The sequence below is a fragment of the Octopus sinensis genome, linkage group LG7 (genome assembly GCF_006345805.1).
Source record: "Octopus sinensis linkage group LG7, ASM634580v1, whole genome shotgun sequence".
NCBI classification, from domain to species: Eukaryota; Metazoa; Mollusca; class Cephalopoda; order Octopoda; family Octopodidae; genus Octopus; species Octopus sinensis.
Window position 1 is genome coordinate 85,601,293 of NC_043003.1, and position 20,450 is coordinate 85,621,742.

The following is a 20,450-nucleotide window of genomic DNA, read 5'->3' on the forward strand; positions in this document are numbered from 1 at the left end:
AGAATTTAAACAGGGACTTCATGATTGCAAAGTGACCTTTTTAACCATTCATTCAGCCATACTGCACCTACATATATATATATATATATATATATATATAAAAGGGAAGGTTTACGAAAATAACCAAAAGACGAAGGCAGGTGGAGTACAAACAAACAAATGTATTAGTATGGCGCTCAGGAATAGAAATAGAACAAGTCTTTTACGTTTCGAGTCTACGCTCTTCGACAGAAAGATACACAGAAAAAAAACAAGGAGAGAAAAAAATGCGTGTAGGAGCTAACGATCTATCATGGTGTTCTGATATATATATATTTATATACGCATTAGTTCTCTAACATAATGCAATAAAATGTTCCTTTGATGATCCATTGTGGTTAAACATCCAGTTGCACTTGGAACATCCAATGCAGAGTTCCAAACAACCAGAATGATGAAACATACATAGAAACTAATAGTAATATAAACTTGTGTTTATCATAATTTACACTGACCACTAAGTGATGCACCTTCAACAAACATTAAGGCAATGTTATATCCTTGTTAAAATAGACATTATTTTGTGCACAGGCATAGCTGTGTGATTAAGAAGCTCTCTTTGCAATCATGTAGTTTCATGTTCAGTCCCACTGAACAGCACTTTGGGGAAATATCTTCTACTATAAGCTCTAAGCCATCCAGTACCTCGTTAGTGAGTTTGGCAGACAGAAACTGTGTGGAAGCCTATTGTGTGTGTGTGTGTGTGTATATATAATGTGTCTGTGCTTGTCCCCATCCTTCAAGGTGGTGCCTTAGCATGGCCATAGTCCAGTGACTGAAACAAGCAAAAGATAAAAGATTATAATTATCTTAATTTTTATATAATTTTTTTTATCGTTTTTCCGTTTTCCAGAAACCCCCCAAGATGTTCCAGGTGCTTTCACCCCAGTTCAGAACAACAGGGGTCCTATCACAGCTGTTAACGACACAACAAAAGTGAATAAGGTTCGTAGGGTTTTGCATGCAGATATTTCTGATGAGGAGCCCTCTTCTGACAGAAATGGAGAACTATCACACTCAGAGTCTGGATTCACTCTCAAAGATCTCAAAAAGGTTAATTTTTTTTGTTGAAGGTTCTTTTATTTCTTTCTTGGTTCCCTGATTGCTTAATTGTGAGGACACATGATCTAGTGGTTAGGGTGCTGCACTCATGATCTCAAGATCATAGTTTCAATTCCTAGACTGGGTGGTGCATTGTGTTCTTATTTCTTTACTGCCCACAAGGGGCTACACACAGAGGGGACAAACAAGGACAGACAAACGGATTAAGTCAATTATATCGACCCCAGTGCATAACTGGTACTTATTTAATCGACCCTGAAAGGATGAAAGGCAAAGTCAACCTCGGCAGAATTTGAACTCAGAATGTAGAGGCAGACGAAATACCACTAAGCATTTCACCTGGCGTGCTAATGCTTCTGCCAGCTTGCTGCCTTGGTGCATTGTGTTCTTGAGCAAAACACTTCATCTCACATTGCTCTGCGATCACTTTGACACCTGACATGTGGTACGCCCTGCACCTGTTCAGGCAACGTTCAATTGATGGAGGGAGTGAGTTAATGTATGGCCTATACATTTGATCCTTATTAACCAGTGGAAAGTTCCAAGAGGGCATTGAAGAAAATTGGGGCAATAATTGGGTAGTGATTCATGTAAAAATGGGGTGATAATGGGGTAGCAGTTCATGTAAAAACAACAAAATAATGGGTTCATTAGGTTAAGTTTTATTTGCGAATTACAGTTGCTTTGAATTTCCTTCAGAAAGAGGTTTATGTTTATGATGGTTAGTTGGGATGGGGGCACTAGGAATGTGGCCTGGTATCAAGAGGGTGGCAGTCTGAAAAAGTTTGGGAACCACTGCTATAAACAAATTCTTTGTGCAGGTCCTTTGGCAATGCTGAACACTCGTATGTCATCTTCGACGGTAGAGTCTGTCAATTGCTTAAGGTGTCTGATGTATATATTGCTGGTGTTGTTTATGTAGATGCAGGTATTGGTGTGCAGTTAAAAATGTTGGTTTGCAACCACATAGTTTCCGGTTCAGTCCCACTGTGAGATACTTAAGGCAAGTGTCTTCTACAATAGCCCTAGGATGACCAAAGCCTTGTGAGTGGATTTGGAGACTGAAAGAAGCCCATGCATGTAGATGTATTTGTGTGCTTGTGTCTCCTAATTATGACAACAGGAGATAGTTGTAAATAAGCATCACCATCATACAAGCAGAGTCCCTCATTTCCAGTCTTCTGTCAAAACATGCCCACTCATGGGAAAATAAGAATTTTACCTTGCTTGGAAGCAGGTGAGAGTTTGCAACAGGAAACACATCTGGTTAAAGGAAAACTGACCCATGCAAGCATAGAAAAATAAATATTAAACCAATGATATATGTATCCATTCAATTATTCATCCATTGATTTTTCACTGCTTGCAATTTCTGAGAGGTCTGCAGGAGTAGAATCATCAGGCACCTCCTCCATACAGTCCTATCCGAATCAACCATCATCAAACATTCCTGCTGGATTCCCAAGTGCGACCAACTAAGACTGTGGATATTATCCAACCAATTCACTTGTTCTCCTTGTAGGTCTCCTACCAGTTGGCTCAGCATGAAGTGTATATATTTTGTGATCCTCTCCTTTGGCATTCTAATCACATATATAAAATGTTGTTTTTGGTTTTCAGGTGCTGGAAGAAATGCAGCGAGAAATGGTTATTTATGAAGAAAATACTGGTAAGGTACCAGCTGAGAAGCAACAAAAGGAGACATTTTCAGGCTACACAATGTCTCTTTGTCAGACAGTTATTAAGTTGTGTCGATACCTGAGAGAAGTAAGTGATTCTATTATCAGTATCTAAATCGTGTGTGTGTGTGTATGTATTCTTTTACTTGTTTCAGTCAGACTGTGGCCATACTGGGGCACCAGCTTGAAGAATTTTAGTTGTATGAATCAGCCCCCAGTACTTTTATTTCTTTAAGCCTGGTATTTATTCTATCGGTCTCTTTGCCAAACTGTTAAGATCCTGGGATGTAAACACACCATCATCAGTTGTTAAGCAGTGGTGGGGGGCAAACACAGATGCACACACACACACACATAGTTGTATATAAGTGTGTGTTGAATGATGATGATGATGATGATGGTGGTGCAGTAGATCAGTTCTATACTCAGCTCCTGTCTTTGACATATACAGACATTCTTCATAACTCCAGATAAGCTACAATGCAGAATCTGCATGCCATAATAGAAAAGGAACAAAGAAAACATAGTTGGTATTAATGCTTTTATAATATACACATGTTTTGTGAGATAAACAGAATCAATCATGTGGCCATAAAACCTAATTACCTGAAGAAATGCTGTTAGTCTCTTTTATCAGCATTACCCAAGGGAAAGTGTGTGTGTGTGTATATATATATATATCATCATCATCATCATTTAACTGAAACTGTAAGGCGTCAAGCTGGTAGAATCGTTAGTACGCCAGGCAGAGTGCTTTGCAACATTTCCTTCATTTTTACATTCTGAGTTCAAATACAGCTGTGGTTGACTTTGTTTTTACCCCTTCAGGGTCAATAAAATAAATACTATTTGAATATTGGGGGTCAGTGTAATCGATTTACCCCATCGCCTGAAATTGCTGGCCTTGTGCCAAAATTTGAAACCAAATATAATGTGAATCTCTGTTAAATTTGAACATGAAAGTCTGTAAGCAAATACCACAAGACTCTACCGATTATGCTACTCACTACTCTCTTTTAATCAATAATATCATTTTAAGTAATAATAAATATCTATGAAAATTTTTCAAATTTTCAGACGGATGAGAAACTTCAAGAACAGAAGAAACTGCGTGAAAAACTTTCATTGGAAACATCAGAATTGAAACTTCTTATAGATGCCCTGACTTTGGTAAAGAAAATTTCTAAGAAATCCCTGTGTTGTATGTATGTGTAATACATATATATATATATATATATATATATATATATACACACAAAGGGGTGCTGAAAAGTTCCTGGCTTTAAGGGTATCACAAAAGGTCTGGTTGTAGTCCCAACCTTCTGATTCTTGTACAGGTCTTAGAAAAACTGAAGGACCACTGCGATGAGTGTGTGAATCTGAAAGGGGAAGATGTTGAATAAAATCATAACTGATCCTCCTGTATTTTCTTTCATCCAAATCCAGGAACTTTTCGGTACCCCTCCACACACACACACATATATATATATATGTATATATATAAATAACATAGACATTCGTTCACAATTGAGTATGACTTAATAGCATCATATTTTTCTTATTATTTTAGGTACCTGTATAGTCACAAACAGACATAGATACATTCTCAGTGGTTCTACCCTTGACTTAGCAGTATATCAAGGATATGACAACTGGAGGAAGTGAGGGCTGTTTCAGCACCTTGCTACTTCTCACCTCTCAGCTGTGCAGACTGGAACAGTGTGAAATGAAGTGCCTTGCTCAAGGACACGCTATACTACTTGCTCCAGGAGTCAAAGCAATGATTTTATAATCTTGTGCCCAACGCACACTCCACTATGTGTGTGTGTGTGTGTGTGTGTGTGTGTGTGTGTGTGTGTGTGTGTGTGTGCATGTATAAATATAGATAGATAGATATAATATGTTTGTGTCAAGTGTTTCTAAAGTAACATAGAATAATTTGAAGAATGATTAGTAGGAAATTAACCACTCAAAAGTCAAGCCACTGTGGAAACTTCTATATGTTCCCCTGACCTATTAGAAATATCAGTCAAATCTAACCCAAATCACAGACTGCTGTCTTAAAAAAAGAAAGCACACATAGATAATGTAGTCCAAGATATATTATGCCTGAATAAAAGACAGTATGGTCATGGTTCTGTTTGAACAGAGTGATCTGGGGGTGGCAAATGAAATATAAAAGTGAATACTAATAACAGCAATATCCAATACTAATATTAAGATTATATGTGTTTGTGTGTGACATTGTCTTGAAATCATGTGATGGTAGTCAAATGAGCATCACCATCATTACAAGGGGCATTGTTCATTTCCAGTCTTCCATAAAAAACACACCTGGCCAAAGGGAAACTGGTGGAGTAGCTGGCCATAGAAAATTTGTTTTAACAATTAATATCTGACCCATACGAGCATAGGAAAGGGGGCATTAGATGATGATGATGATTACGACAATGACAACAAGCTATTGTTGTAGTATGACCTGTTAGGAATAGCTGCCAAATTTTCCTCAAAACACTACCTATTATTTTGAAAGGAAGGATATTACTGTATATTATGGACCCAGATTAAACTCTATAAAAAAATGATAAACAGGTTGCTGCCAGAATGCTGATGCATAGTCCCAGGTCAACCCTGTTGGAGCAAGTCTATAGTCAATGACATTTCAACCCTGATCATCTCATTTTTATTCAGATGCAATGTATTAAAGACTACATTATTGAATATGTCTTTTTTTTTTTTTAAATGTCTGTAGAATGTGAATGAACTGAGGAAGGTTGAGTGACTGTTTCGAGATTTTATCATTGGCTTAAACTGCTAAAATGTTTACATCATTGTTTATTCTCTTCAATTCAAACTAATCTGGTTCTAAACAACAACAGTGGCAACAACAATAAAATAATGGCCCTAGAAATTGTATTGATTAATATAAGAAATTAGTAATGACTGTATTAAATGCAGATGTTCTATTTCAGAATCTGATTGAGAGCCAAGATAAATACAACGGTCTCTATGCGGACATGAAAGAATACCAAAGAAATACAAATGAAGAAATTGCATCACTGAAAGTAAGTAGTGTTTGAAAGGAGGAAATTTATCTTTGTTGCAAGCTTAAATTAGCTCAGCGTCTCTTTCAGGAACACTGGGGCCAGTGTATTGCTGCACAAGGTGACTATTTCAAAGGAAATGATGTTAAAACTGGTACATAAGTTATTTTTTTATTAAACATAACAGGAGTGGCTGTGTGGTAAGTAGCTTGCTTACCAAACACATGGTTCCGGGTTCATTCCCACTGCGTGGCATCTTGGGCAAGTGTCTTCTGCTATAGCCTCGGGCCGACCAATGCCTTGTGAGTGGATTTGGTAGACGGAAACTGAAAGAAGCCTGTTGTATATATGTATGTGTGTGTATATGTTTATGTGTCTGTGTTTGTCCCTCTAGCATTGCTTGACAGCCGATGCTGGTGTGTTTACGTCCCCGTCACTTAGCAGTTCGGCAAAAGAGACCGATAGAATAAGTACTGGGCTTACAAAGAATAAGTCCTGGGGTCGATTTGCTCGACTAAAGGCGGTGTTCCAGCATGGCTGCAGTCAAATAACTGAAACAAGTAAAAGAGTAAAAGAGTCTGGGGACTTTTTGATACTGCCTTGTATACCGAAATTTTAACCATTCATTTATTTATAAGTTGTTGCTCTTTTTTATATTCCAGACAAAAATCAACTTATTAACTAGCCCTGGAATGAATGGCACTATTTTGAAGCAGATTCAACAACAAAGGTCATCATCAGAAGTCGAACAGCAACAAAATTACAGTTTGTCCTCTGTGCTCCATCAGCAGTTGTCCTCTCAGACCCATCAGCAGTTGCCTTCTCAAACTCATCAGCAGATACCTTCTCAAGCCCATCAGCAATTACCTTCTCAAACCCATCAGCAGTTGCCCTCACCAACCCATCACCAGTTGCCTTCACAGAACGATCACCAGTTGTCCTCACAGATCCATACCCAATTACACACACACGTCCAAAAGCTACAGCAGCAATCATCTACACAGACCCATCAACAACCGAAGCAAACGACTGTGCAAGTTGAGCTGCAGCAACAGAAGCATCAATCAACTGTGCAGCTACAACATCAGCAACAAAAGCAAGAACTGGCACGTCTTGCTTGCAGTTTCCACTCCTTTCTGGATGACACTAGAAAACGTACGCATTTCTTTAATTTCAAGTACCATTTCTTTTCATTGCGGTTTTTCTTCCCCTTTAGTATACAGTCTGGGTGATACTTGGGAGATATCTTGTTGAAGCAATTATTTTTACAGCCTTCCCTACTGCTAACCTTTTCAACCATCAAGTAGGGATGAAGCCAGAGTTTTGTCGGTCAGTTTGTTAGAAGAATAACTTGAGTACCAAAGAAAATGGTTAACAGTATTTCCTCAAGTCTTTTTATATTCTGAGTTCAAATCCTCATAGGGTTGATTGAGTATTAGTCACATACTGGGGTTAGTTTAACCAATCATTTTCACTGCTAATGTTACAAATCTATTTTATAGCCACCATTCTATGTTAGCATAGGAAGGGCCAGAAATTTTCATATTTGAACATTTGCATTTAAATTATTTGAGAAAGGATTGTTGGTTATAGTTGTTGTTCCTGAGATCAACTTTGATCAATGAGACCTATGATCAAAGAAGTTCTAATTGTGACATCATTTCATCTTTTTTGAAGATTAGTGAATCTAGGTATACTTCACTCAGTGTATACTTTTTATTTTTGCTTTGCTATTTTCGAGATGGTAGGTGTAATTTAAGGGAAATGTGGCTGCTGTTTTCAGTACTTTTTTTTGTTCATTTTCAGCTTGCTTTGATCTATCTCTGTTGACTCATGAGTAAGTATTGTTGGTGATGGAGGAGTGAATAGCTTCAGTCCATTCTACATGAACAGGCTAATGATTCGATGATAGCTGATGAAGTCTCACACTATAAATACATTGCAAATCTACTACACAGGCCATCATACAGTATTTTGTTGTTTGAGATCCATTTTAGCAATTTAGAAGTTTTGTGCTGGTTCAGATCACCTTGTAAATAATCATTTCCTGGTTTTGTTCAATGTTGTACTCATTGTCATAGAGCTTTTGAATTTTGCAGGGGGTAATGTAGCAAGAGTTAATCCTCTGGTTCAGTATACTGGAATATGTCATCCATATACTCTAATTTTCTATTTGTTTCTGTACATATTGCATGTGACTTTCTGCACATATTGCATCCAATTTTGCTTTTTGTATATGTTTTATATGTCTGTCTGTCCATAGGTTTGTTGGTGGTAGAAATTTGTATCCAAAATGAGCAAGGTGAAATAATGTGTCTTATAGCTTAGTTTTCTTCGGATAAATTATGTATTAACATCTTGTGTTAGAAAACTCACATTGGGCCTTACTCATTATCATTATTTCTATATATATAAACGTCATTATATGCAATATCATAAATGCTATGGATGCTGAAGCATTAAATAAGGTAAATAGAACAAAACTATAATGAAGTGCCTATTTATTATAAAGTATCATCCTTCTAATTCAGGCCTGTTTGGATCAGCAACAGAAGAAGAGAATACAAATGGTTGGCATGATTCTTCTGCAGTTTATGAAACACATCAAGGAAATACTCTGAGCAGTTTTAAAGCAGCTTTCCAGCTTTCTCCTCCTGTGCAAAGAACACACGTGTCTTCAAATTCTAAAGGTCTGGAGAATTTTTAATACTGTTTACGAATTCCAATAATTTACCCTTTTGCAGGCAGTTTCAGATAGACAGTTTTTCTACAATTGCATTATTATATTCTTTTAAATGCTCTTTTTATACTATAAGATTTTAAATTCAGCAGTGGATCTAAAAATCCATTGTTGACTTGAAACAATGTCAGTGAGTTCTGCTGAAGCTAAGCTTATAGCATTAGGGTAGAGTAGAGTAAGGTGCTTTCTTGAAAAATACATACGATGACTGTAACACTACTGTAGCTGTCAGTGATAGCAGCAACTTTCCATCATCCTGATCAAATAGATCTGTGGCATACATTGATGATTATATAATTACATGCTAGCAATCTACATTCAGCATTCTAGATATACTAAGCCATTGCTGAGTTGAAGAGACCACAATGGGAACTCCAACATGCAATGATTTATTGTATGAAATGCACTGTGTCATTCTTGGCATAATTCTTCTGCCTATTTCTTGTATCTCCTGGTGGTGGCTACTGCAGAGATGTTTAAGGTGGACTTAGAGCATACCATTTGTTGTAGTAGTGTTTTAACCAATAACTTAGATCATGGTTCTCCAATAATTTTGTAACTGAAAAACAAGGATGAAAGGTAATATGGTTTAAAAACCATTTCATCAAAGAGAGGTACAAGCAGATTTTGAGGTCTTTTTTTATATATCAATTAGTCAAAGAAAAGGCAGACTCTTGATTTTTGCATGACTTCCTAGATCAGAGAGATTGATATGGTTGATACATAGCCTGAACATCTTTAGGAAATATATGGACAAGGAGGGGGCTTGTCTGAATGCTTGTAACAGAATGAACTTTGAATGAACTGATAGTTGTATTAAACTGAGCAACATATTAGGACAACCACCTAATATATACTTAATACGTAAGCCCTTGCAATTGTTGTTTAACTTCAAATCAACTCTGATCAAGAAAACCCATGGATAAAGATATTCTAATCATGACCATCTTGTCCTTCAGATATTTAGTTGAAAATCTGCAGATGCAATTAGTAGTAGATTAACTTTTGTAACATTTAAGAGCTAACCTTTGATCTACACTTATTGGTTACTTTCATAAGTTTTCTTCCTTTAATTTACAACCATAGGTCTGTTTCCTTTAAGCTGAGAAATGAGTGTAATCTTTTACTAACTAGGTAGGTTTAGGTTACAAGACTTGATCTAAGCTTAAACACAAAAGCTATTGAGTAATCAGTAAAATTTTGTTTTATGTTATTCTTACAGATCCACTAGAATTTTTGGATGAAGCTGAGCTCTCAGCATCGAAGTCCATTTTTGATTTGACACAACAGCCTTCATTGAACACTTCATTTATATCAGATAAGCTTGTTACTGAAACTATTTTACCAGGACAAGTTCCAGAAGTGTACCCCTTTCAGAACGACACCACTGCTAGTTCTTTTAAACCAATAAACTCGGCAGTTTCTCAGTCAGTATTGCCTGAAATTCACAAAGACGTACCTGCTCGAGACGACTGCCTTTCACCAGAGATAGAAAGCAAATCTTTCCTTGCCAGCCAAATTGAAGAATTAAACAAGCAACATGAAGAAGCAGAGAGACTTTTACAGAAATTTCTTCAGAGTGGAAAAGAACAGGAAGAAATGTTGAAACTTGGAGGAGAGTTTGAAAGTAAATCTCAGACTGAGTTACAGAGAGCACAAGGAACTGATGATTTTCTAACATTGCCTACATCTAACCAAATCTCCAATGAGGAGCACCCTCAAACTCTAGAACAACAGAGAAGTAACTCACCACATATATTTAATGGTGTATGTATATAGAGTTAGTTTATTGTGTTCCTGTTTTTACTTTAATTCCTCATGTTGTATTTTTACTGCTTTATTGGAATTGTTAAATATCATTCTCCTGCTTATCCATTCATCCAAGTGCTTATCCTTATTGCATTTAACTTGTGATATAAATATTGTATAAAACTTGAAGCACAGTCTTGCACTAGATATTTCCTTGTACAATGCACATGCCATGAGAATAAGGTTACGATAAACTTCTTTGGGAATTAGAGCTTGTACTCTAGCCTTAGTTCTAACTAATTGTAACTCCTACTGTGACTCCTAACCATTTTAATACTAACCATAAACCTAAGTCTAATCCTACCACACAGGGATCATAGTTTACTTGCAAGAGATTCCATTTGTTAGATCTATAATTATCCCAAGACATTTCTGCAAGTAAGATAGTGATTTCCAAAAAAGGGTTCAGAGATCCGTTCTACCATCAAAGAGAACATAAAAAATAGTATGAAATTCTTGTCTCTTCTTTAAGACCATTGTGACTTCGGGGAAGTGAAATTGGGGTAGGAGGATTGGGAAAATATTTAATATGGCATTCTGGGAGTAAGGCAGGTTTATGAAGCTGTTCAGTTTAACAAGACCTTCACTACAAAGTCCTCGAGTGTCTTAGGAAGTGTTCATTCTGTTGCAAACATTCAAGGCAGATCCCTGTTCCCTTCATATCCACATTTCATTTCCTGCAAATGTTCAAGCTGTTCATCATTTGACCATTCTGAGATGACCTACAAAAAAAAAAGGAGATAATATAGAGAGGAGGGATCATCAAGCATTAAGGGGTTTGAACAAGAATAGGAAATAGTCAGAAAAGCTGGAACCAGTGTTTGCGTGGTAGTAAACACAGAGAAAAGACAACATGCTGTTGGATTAATGGCATGTGAGTGATTGCAGTATGTTGCTGATTAGCCTCTGATCAGTTCTATAATGAAGATGTTCCAGTTGTGACCTACCCATTCTTTCATTCAGATATATGCCAGGGGTGTAACTAGCCTACTTATGCATACCTTTTCCTTCTTTGGACACTAAACTCTGCTTGCGAAGACCTGTTGAGGCAAGTGAAATCAAAATCAAATTCGATGACTGGCATCCGTGCTAGTGGGGTGCAAAGAGCACCATATGAGTGTGATCGTTGACAGAGCGGCTAACCGGCTTCCATGCCAGTGGCACATAAAAGGACATTATTTGAGCGTGATCGTTACCAGTGTTGCCTTACTGGCACTTGAGCCCCATGCTAGTAGGGTGCTAAGAGCACCATCTGAGTGTGATCATTGCCAGAGCGGCTAACTGGCTTCCGTGCCGGTGGCATGTAGGAGGCACCATTTGAGCGTGATCGTTACCAGCATCGCCTTACTGGCACCTGTACCGGTGGCATGTGTAAAAAGATTCGAGCGAGGTCGTTGCCAGTACCGCCTGACTGGCCCCTGTGCCGGTGGCACGTAAAAGCACCCACTACCCTCTCGGAGTGGTTGGCATTAGGAAGGGCATCCAGCTGTAGAAACTCTGCCAGATCACGATTGAAGCTTGGTGCAGCCATCTGGTTCGCCAGCCCTCGGTCAAATCGTCCAACCCATGCTAGCATGGAAAGCGGACATTAAACGATGATGACGATGATGATGATGTTGATATTATCAGGCACATTACTAAATTTGTCCCATTTTGAAAACACTAGGGTTAAATTGAAGGATGCTTTGATTGCTATTTCTGGTAAGTCAAATGACCATATACATTGGTGAGTAATGGTATATCAGTCAAATATATATATATAGCATTCGTTTAGATATGAATCTCTGTTTGTGTGGATAAATAATGCAATATGCAAATTTTTTTTTCTTTTTACCTTCCAACCAATACCAGTTTTAGAGAAATAGTTCTACTTGTCAAAGGAAAATCAAAATTATGAATTTTAGGTTTTGGAAAAAATGCTGAAAATCTTATAACTCTGTTGGACTTTCAGGTAGCATATTGATGTATTTTGTTTTGTTGTTTCTTAAACATTTATTTCTTTTTGAGTAATTAAATTAGGTTAGTTTGTAACTAATAAATCTTAACAACCAGTACAGCTACATGTGAACAGTATTTATTTCCTTATTACCCACAAGGGGCTAAACATAGAGGGGACAAACAAGGACAGACATAGGTATTAAGTCGATTACATCAACCCCAGTGCGTAACTGGTACTTAATTTATCGACCCTGAAAGGATGAAAGGTAAAGTTGACCTCCGCGCAATTTGAACTCACAACGTAACGACAGACGAAATACTGCTAAGCATTTCACCCAACGTGCTAACGTTTCTGCCAGCTCTCCGCCTTATTGTTTTGTTGTTTTTTAAACATTTATTTCTTTTTGAGTAATTAAATTAGGTTAGTTTGTAACTAATAAAGCTTAACAACCAGTACAGATACATGTGAACGGTACTGTAAAGTTTACGCTTGTGTCCTGCAAAGTATCAGAGTTGCAATATGTTCTGATCATGAAGAGAGAGATTATCCTTAATATCTTGTAAAATTGTAAATACCAATTCTCATTCGTATTTTACCTTCAACTATTTTTAAAGATTCCCATTCATATTTGAGGTATAATATCAAAATAATGTCATTTTTCTGTAGGTATCTCCAGCAATATCGCCTATCATCGTTGAGGAATGTTTTGATCAAGCTGTTTGATTATTTGGTAAGTGCCCTTTAAAGTGTAATGTTTGCCTCACTTATTCTTTGGCTGTTTCACTCCCATCTGTATTGCTGTTGTTTAGTTTCCAACCCATATCTTGATAGAATCTGAGAGGACTGTCTTCTGCTCTACTTTCTACTTTGATATGGTTCCAATGACTAGATGTCCTTCCTAACACCAACCAATTTACTGAATTTACTGGTGGACGGTGTCGGGGGGAGGGGGGCTTTCTCTTGGTATTAACACTAGTGAGGTCGCCATGTTGCTCGCAATACTAAAATCCCCTTGACTGAGTGGGACTCCAGTAGAGAGAAAGAGCAAGAAAGGCAGCTTTATGTTAAGTGTCAAGAGGTAATAGATATATATATATATATATATATTATATTAAATTAGAGATAAAACCACTTTTAGGCAAATCAAACAATGAAAAACATAAGCCAATACATAAAATTAATTAATTTATATTATTTTAAATATATATCAAAAGTATTAAAAGTTTAATAAAAGATAATGAGTAAAACACTACGATCGTTTCATGGCTGTCCATATATATATATATAGTAAAGGCACATTCTCAGACCGGGCTGTGTGTTGTGTTCTTGAGCAAGACACTTCATTTCACTTTACTCCAATTCACTCAGTGGTAGAATTGAGTTGCAACGTCACTGGTGCCAAGCTGTATCAGCCTTTGCCTTTCCCTTGGATAACATCGGTGGCATGGAGAGGAGTGTGCATGGGTGACTACTAGTTTTCCATAAACAACCTTTCCTAGAATTGTGCCTTGGTGAGAAACTTTCTAGGTGCAATCCCATGGTCATTTGTGACAAAAGGGGGTCTTTACCTTATATATATATGTATAACTTTTTTTATCATCATCAAAATCTAGAGTTCTAATTATATTTTATATTTTCAGATGAGCTATGCGAGTCAAAGATTCCCTCGTAACCGTCCAATCAGCCTAGAAGAAATGCCAACATCATATCACACTTCAACTACCAGTTCTTCATTCCTTATCTATTTGTATTATATTATTTATAACTTCCTTTTTTTTTTTTCATTGTAAAATTATTATTTTAAGATTGAGTGGTGGTGGTGGTAAAAACTGTAGAGTACCTGACTGAATGCTGAGTAACTTACAGTTATACTCTTTCATGTTCAGTTCAGACTCCACCAGAATTTACCTTAGTTTCTCATTTCACTAGATTCAGTAAAATGAATACCAATCTTGTAGAGGAATTGGTTATTTCTAAAACATGGAATTTATCCACAGAGGCTCACCATTGGCTTGAATTTTAGATTTGTTGAAAATGATGGAGAGGACGGCATCGCACTGAATGCTCTTTCTTACCTACGTTTTACGCTTCATCACTACAAGTTCAAATCTGACTCCGATCATCTTATTTTTTATATTTCTTTTATCTATTTTTTTAAAACTTGTATCAGTCAATGAACTGCGACCATGTTGGGGGTACCACCTTGAAGGGTTTCAATCAAATGAATTGATCCAAGTACATATTTTTTTAAGGCCTGGTACTATTCTATCAGTCTCTTTTGCCAAACCACTAAGTACACATTGATGTAAACACTAACACCAGTTATCAAGTGGTGGTGGGGAATAAATGCAAACACACACACACACACACACACGATATGTGTGACTGGCTTGTTTCAGTTTCTATCTACCTTATCCATTCGAGTCTTTGGTTGGCCCAGGGCTATCATAGAAGACATTCACCCAAGGTGCCATGCTGTGGGACTGAATCCAAAACCATGTGTTTGGAAAGCAACTTCTTACCACATGGCCATGCCTATGCCTTTATATATATATATTTTATTTCCGTGTAAAAGGAGATCCAGGACAGTTGGTAAAATTAGAATAAGCTTTCCTTGAATTTTGATGATTAGTATTCACTTGTTCAATCCATTGGTTGAGCATTGAAGTATTGTGTAAGTGATTGAGTATTCCATAGACATTTTTACCCTTCAGTGTAATTCTCAGTCTGAATCAGCATAATGCAGTATGTGACAAGAACGGACCTTTGCTTTGAAGTATAATCCTTTCGGCAAGCTTCCAATACAATTTCTGTCAGCCTGGTTTCATTCACAGTTTGGGGTTGACCTGACTTATTGTAAAAGACACTTGCCCAACCCAGGGCATGAATGTTGTGAATAAAACAAAAACCAAGGCTATAATGAAGTTTGCTTCTTCCTTTTATATTTTACGTAACCAAAAATGTATAAATGAATATAAAAAAGCAATAAGAATCCCAAAAGTTTCTTAAAAATAAAAAGAGCTTTTTGAAAATAAAGTTTAAAAAATTAATTCAGTTTCCTTTATTTAATTTCACCCTCTCACTTTGTAAGTATGAGTGCAATGTTTGAGTGATCTTTAAGTACAAGTTTGTGTTGCATCGTTTTCAGTTAATATTTTCATCCAAGAAACTTCCTTCTTCTCACCTTGGTAATTTTTTTTTAATTAAAGGAAAGTAAAGTTAACCTCATTTGACACTCGTGGTAGTTGGGTTGGTTGGTTGGTTGGTTAGTTGTTTAACAACTAATGGTGTCTCCCATCATACAATGGGAAGATATTATTAGACAGCAAGGAGTGTTTTGACAGGGATTTGACTCCTAATTCTAGCATACTCTCTCTTTGACTCTTTTACTTGTTTCAGTAATTTGACTGTGGCCATGCTGGAGCACTGCCTTTAGTCAAGCAAATCGACCCCAGGACTTATTCTTTGTAACTTATTCTATTGGTCTGTTTTGCCGAACCGCTAAGTTACGGGGGTACGTAAACATACCAGCATCAGTTGTCAAGCGATGTTGGGGGGACAAACACAGACACACATATATAAACATATATATGACGGGCTTCTTTCAATTTCTGTCTACCAGATCCACTCACAAGGCTTTGGTCGGACCGAGGCTATAATAGAAGACACCCAAGGTGCCACGCAGTGGGACTGAACCCGGGGCCATGTGGTTCGTAAGCAAGCTACTTACCACACAGCCACTCCTATGCCTATAATGTCAGTTATTTCACAGAGTTTCCTTAGGCAATGTCAGATTTTTTAATGGTAAGTCTAAAGGGAAATTTTATTTCATAAGTGTTTACCTATATACAATGTATATAGTCCACAGATGAGATCCAGGGACTCTCCGTATAGATAATACTTAGTAGTGCTCAAAAGATTCAAACTTAGTCTGCAACGTGTTTACAGGGGATCAATTCCACAAGGTAAAGAAAGGCTATGAGAGGAATCAAGTTGAGTGGGTATAGGAGGCAATTATGCAGATAAACAAATTAGATATATTAAATAGGCAATTATGCAGATAATTACCATATATACAGTGGTTTTCCTACTTATGAACATTTGAACATACCAAATCTTATAGGAACTTATTTTGTCTGTTAGTTCAGTACTACTCTTCGCAATATTGAATACTGTACACAACATTGTGAAAAAAATCATAATGTAGCAATAGAATATTTTATTCACCTTAAATAGTATTTTAATCTATTATGTGTTGTGTCCAGCTATATTTATTCCTCCCCTATTTTGTAAGTATGAGTGCAATGTTTGAGTGATGTTTAAGTACAAGTTTGTGTTGCATCGTATTAATTCTATCTCTCTCCCATCACAATCTCTGGGTAACAAGGGTTACATTGGATCTATGTATAATCAATATACCATACCATCATTCTTCACTTCTGGCCATCATTCCCTCTGTCTTAGGTCTCTCATTATTAACATCTGTCACTCTCTCTTACCAGCAAACATGAAACTATCATTCCCTCCTTTAGCACTCTCACAAATAATTATTTATCTTATCTCCTTAGCAACCACGAATATGACAAAAATTAAAAGCATATCTAAACCTTTATTTGTTTTACTGATCCCCTAGCAACTAAATGTGTGGCATTGATGTAAGTTGCTGAATGGTGATATAAGTATGTCTTAGCATTTATTTGTTTTGCCTGTCTCCTTGATTTGCAGAAATATGATGCACGCATCATCATCATCATCATTTAACATCCATTTTTTCATGCTGGCATGGGTTGGATGGTTTGGTAGGAGCTGGCAAGGCCAGGAGTTGCACCAGGTTCTAGTCTATTTTGGCTTGGTTTCAACAGCTGGATGCCATTCCTAATGCCAACCACTTTACAGAATGCACTGGGTGCTCTTTAAGGTGGTTTAGGATATCAACTCTGTTCTATTGTGGTGAACAGGTCATCTTGAGTATAATAATGTGCCATATATCTTGACTCTTTGTCATCTTCATAAGAGTCAGCATTTTGAGATTGGCCTTCACTACTTCATCCCATGTCTTCCTGGGTCTCCTTCTTCCACAGTTTCCATCCACTTTAAGTGATTAGCACTTCTTTATGCAACTGCTCTCATCCATATGCTTCACATGACCAAACCAGTGCAGTCTTCTCTTTTGCACACTGCATCTTATTCGTCTTATGCCAGACTTTTCTCTCAATGCACTAACACTCTTTCACACATATACACTGACGTTGTACATCCAGCAGAGATTACTGTCTTTGTTCCTCTCTAGTCTTTGCAAGCCCTCTGCATTCAGGGCCCATATCTTACTGCCATGTAGCATCGACGATGTTTTGACATTTGTTGTTTTGCTTGTTTCTTTTACGACCAAAAATATTAGACTCAAATTGGAAATTTGTAGATCTAAGTTCAAACCACCTGCATAACATGAATTTATATTATTAACTGCAAAATCATTGGTAAATTATGAGATAGCTTCTTCCAAATATCATTTGCTATCATAATCATAATCTCATGCCAAGAAGTATCAATGTTGTAGATGTTATAATTCTTCCAGAATTCCACTCTTTGTCTAATTCACATCATAGCTGAAAGTTTTCCTTTGAGTGTTAGGCCTTAAAACTAGCTGTGGTACTTTGATCAATGGATTGGAAGACAGAGAGACATTGGGGGGCAGGTATATCACCATGATGTTGTTGTGGTAATTGACTAGGAATGATGGGTAACCTAGGGCATTCTCTTGACCAAGCAAGACTGAAGGGCAGATTTTTTTGCAGCAGAAAAATGAAAAACCCAATCTTCAAAAATGAATGTTGTCATCCATGCTTTAGTGGTAGATGGCTACACAACAGGAAGTAAATTTTTGAAAACATCTCAAGAACCACAAGACTTTCTGAATGATGGAGTAATAAAGGTTTAACCCATTAGTATTTGGATTACTCTGTCAAATGTAAAGTTTATTCACATTGTTTTGAATTAATTATACATTATCTCTTATCTTGAAGATTTTAATGATCTGATTGTATATTTTTAGAATGACATTGTAGTGTAGGTGTGAGAGCTTGGATCTGGCTAAAACAAGTAGAATATTTTGACTGGATATAGCCAGTTAAAAAGCTAAAGGGTTTGTACCAATAAGAATATATTGGGTCATCCCATAAATAATGTAGTTTTTTTCAACTGGGTGAACTAAAAGTCGGAGGGAGACAGGATAAACTACCTGCATCAACTTGCTATAAAAGCAGGTAGTAATTTTACCTTGTCCTTATTTTTAGTGCAAGTTTTGAAGAGTGCAGTTCAATTTTAACAGTTATTTTTTCAAAGCTATAATGGAAGTGACAAATGGGCATATTTTGCTTTATGAGTTCAATAAAGGCAACAATGCAATGAAAAGTGCAAGGAATATTAATGCAGTGTATGGGGATTGGACAATAAGCATAAGCCAATGTCAGTAGTGGTTCCAGAAACTACAGCTTAGAAGACAATCCTCCATCCTGGAAGATCTATAGAGTTCAACAAGCACATCCTGCAAACCCTGGTGGAACAAATCCCATCATAACTGTTGAGGAACTAGCAGAGAAGCTTAGATTTGGTCATTTAACCATTCATTGACACCTGCACTAGAAGAAAAACGACCATCTTTGGTTTCAAGACAAAAGGTGTTTTTCCATGCTAAGCCACGTGCAGCAAGGATGACATTCCAAAGGATGGAGCTATTTGAATGGGAAACGATGCCCCACCCACCATATTCGTCAGACATTGCCCCATCTGATTATCATTTATTCCGCAGTTATCAAAATCATTTGGACGGAAAAAGTATGAATTCTGTAGATGAGGTCAGAACAAAACTGGAGGAGTATTTTTCATCATGGACAAGTGTATTTTGGAAAAGAGGCCTTGCAAGTCTACCAGATAGTAGGAAGAGCATTGTAGAAAATGAAGGAGAGTATATTTTAGATTAAAAAAGACCTTTGTTTATCTTAATTTTGAAAAATAAAAGAAATATTAAAAAACAGCATTATTTATGGGATAACCCAATAAGTTTTCCCTTTGTTGCCATAAACCCCTAACATACAAATATTTTTTTTAATGCTTTTTTAAACATGGAACTGTGTTAGTTTATATATATATATATATATGATATATATATCTGTGGATAGTAAACATTGTTCTTACATGAAACAGTTAATGTGTCAATGTTAGTATGTCTGTATTGTATGAACAGTGAATGTAGCTCTTTCGTGGAACAGCTAAAGTGTTTAGTTTGTCTATATAGTATAAACATTAGTATAGTATTAAGGCGGCGAGCTGGCAGAAACGTTAGCACGCCGGGCGAAATGTTTAGCTGTATTTCGTCTGACGTTACATTCTGAGTTCAAATTCCGCTGAGGTAGACTTTGCCTTTCATCCTTTCGGGGTTGATAAATAAAGTACCTGTTTCGCACCGGGGTCGATGTAATCGACTTAATCCCTTTGTCTGTCCTTGTTTGTCCCCTCTATGTTTAGCCCCTTGTGGATAATAAAGAAATAGGTATGCATGTGTGTATGTATCATGAATAGGGGATTGGTGGAGTCAATGAAATGGTAGATTATATGCAGTTTCTTAGGTGCATGAATGTGATTTTTAGGGTTCAGAAGAGAGAGTAAATAGCAGGTTACGGAGTTTGTGTGTGTGTGTGAGTGACTGAAGATGTGCAGAAAGCAAGTGAAATAAAGTGCAGAGTTGAATGGGTGGAGGGAGCAGTTACAGCTCCATTCAAAGGATCAGTGTCATCATTAGGGTAACAGTATGGGGGAGGGGGCAAACCTTTTGCCCCACCGAATCTGTTGTAGTTAAAAATACAAAAACAAACTAAGAAAGTTTGTATGGAAGTGGGAAGGGCTTTAAGTGATGTGGGGAAAGAAGCATCTGTGTCTCTGAGGATGATGATATGTGTGAATATATGTATTTCTGTGTGTGGTGATATGCATTTGTATGTAAGGAGTCATATTGGAGGGGAAGTGTCTGAAACACCTAGGATTATTTCAGTTTTTTTTCATTTCATGTATGCATATATAAATGTGTACGTGTGTGTGTATGTATATGTATATATATATATATATATATGTATGTGTGTGTA

At 36.9% G+C, this 20,450-nt stretch overlaps 1 protein-coding gene across 6 annotated transcripts in view; it reads left to right on the plus strand.

Moving 5' to 3' along the window:
• LOC115214321 (spindle and centriole-associated protein 1-like) overlaps positions 1-14,133 on the plus strand; it is a 45,405-nt gene extending 31,272 nt beyond the window's left edge. For all 6 annotated transcript variants that reach the window (XM_036504875.1, XM_036504874.1, XM_029783496.2 and 3 more), the window contains 9 exons: positions 893-1,092; positions 2,722-2,868; positions 3,858-3,950; positions 5,753-5,845; positions 6,487-6,979; positions 8,356-8,514; positions 9,787-10,331; positions 12,979-13,042; positions 13,953-14,133. In XM_036504875.1, the coding sequence (XP_036360768.1) occupies positions 893-1,092; positions 2,722-2,868; positions 3,858-3,950; positions 5,753-5,845; positions 6,487-6,979; positions 8,356-8,514; positions 9,787-10,331; positions 12,979-13,035 (1,787 nt within the window). In that variant the 3' untranslated portion in view covers positions 13,036-13,042; positions 13,953-14,133. The remainder of the gene's footprint in view (positions 1-892; positions 1,093-2,721; positions 2,869-3,857; positions 3,951-5,752; positions 5,846-6,486; positions 6,980-8,355; positions 8,515-9,786; positions 10,332-12,978; positions 13,043-13,952) is intronic.
• The last annotated feature ends 6,317 nt before the right edge of the window (positions 14,134-20,450 follow it).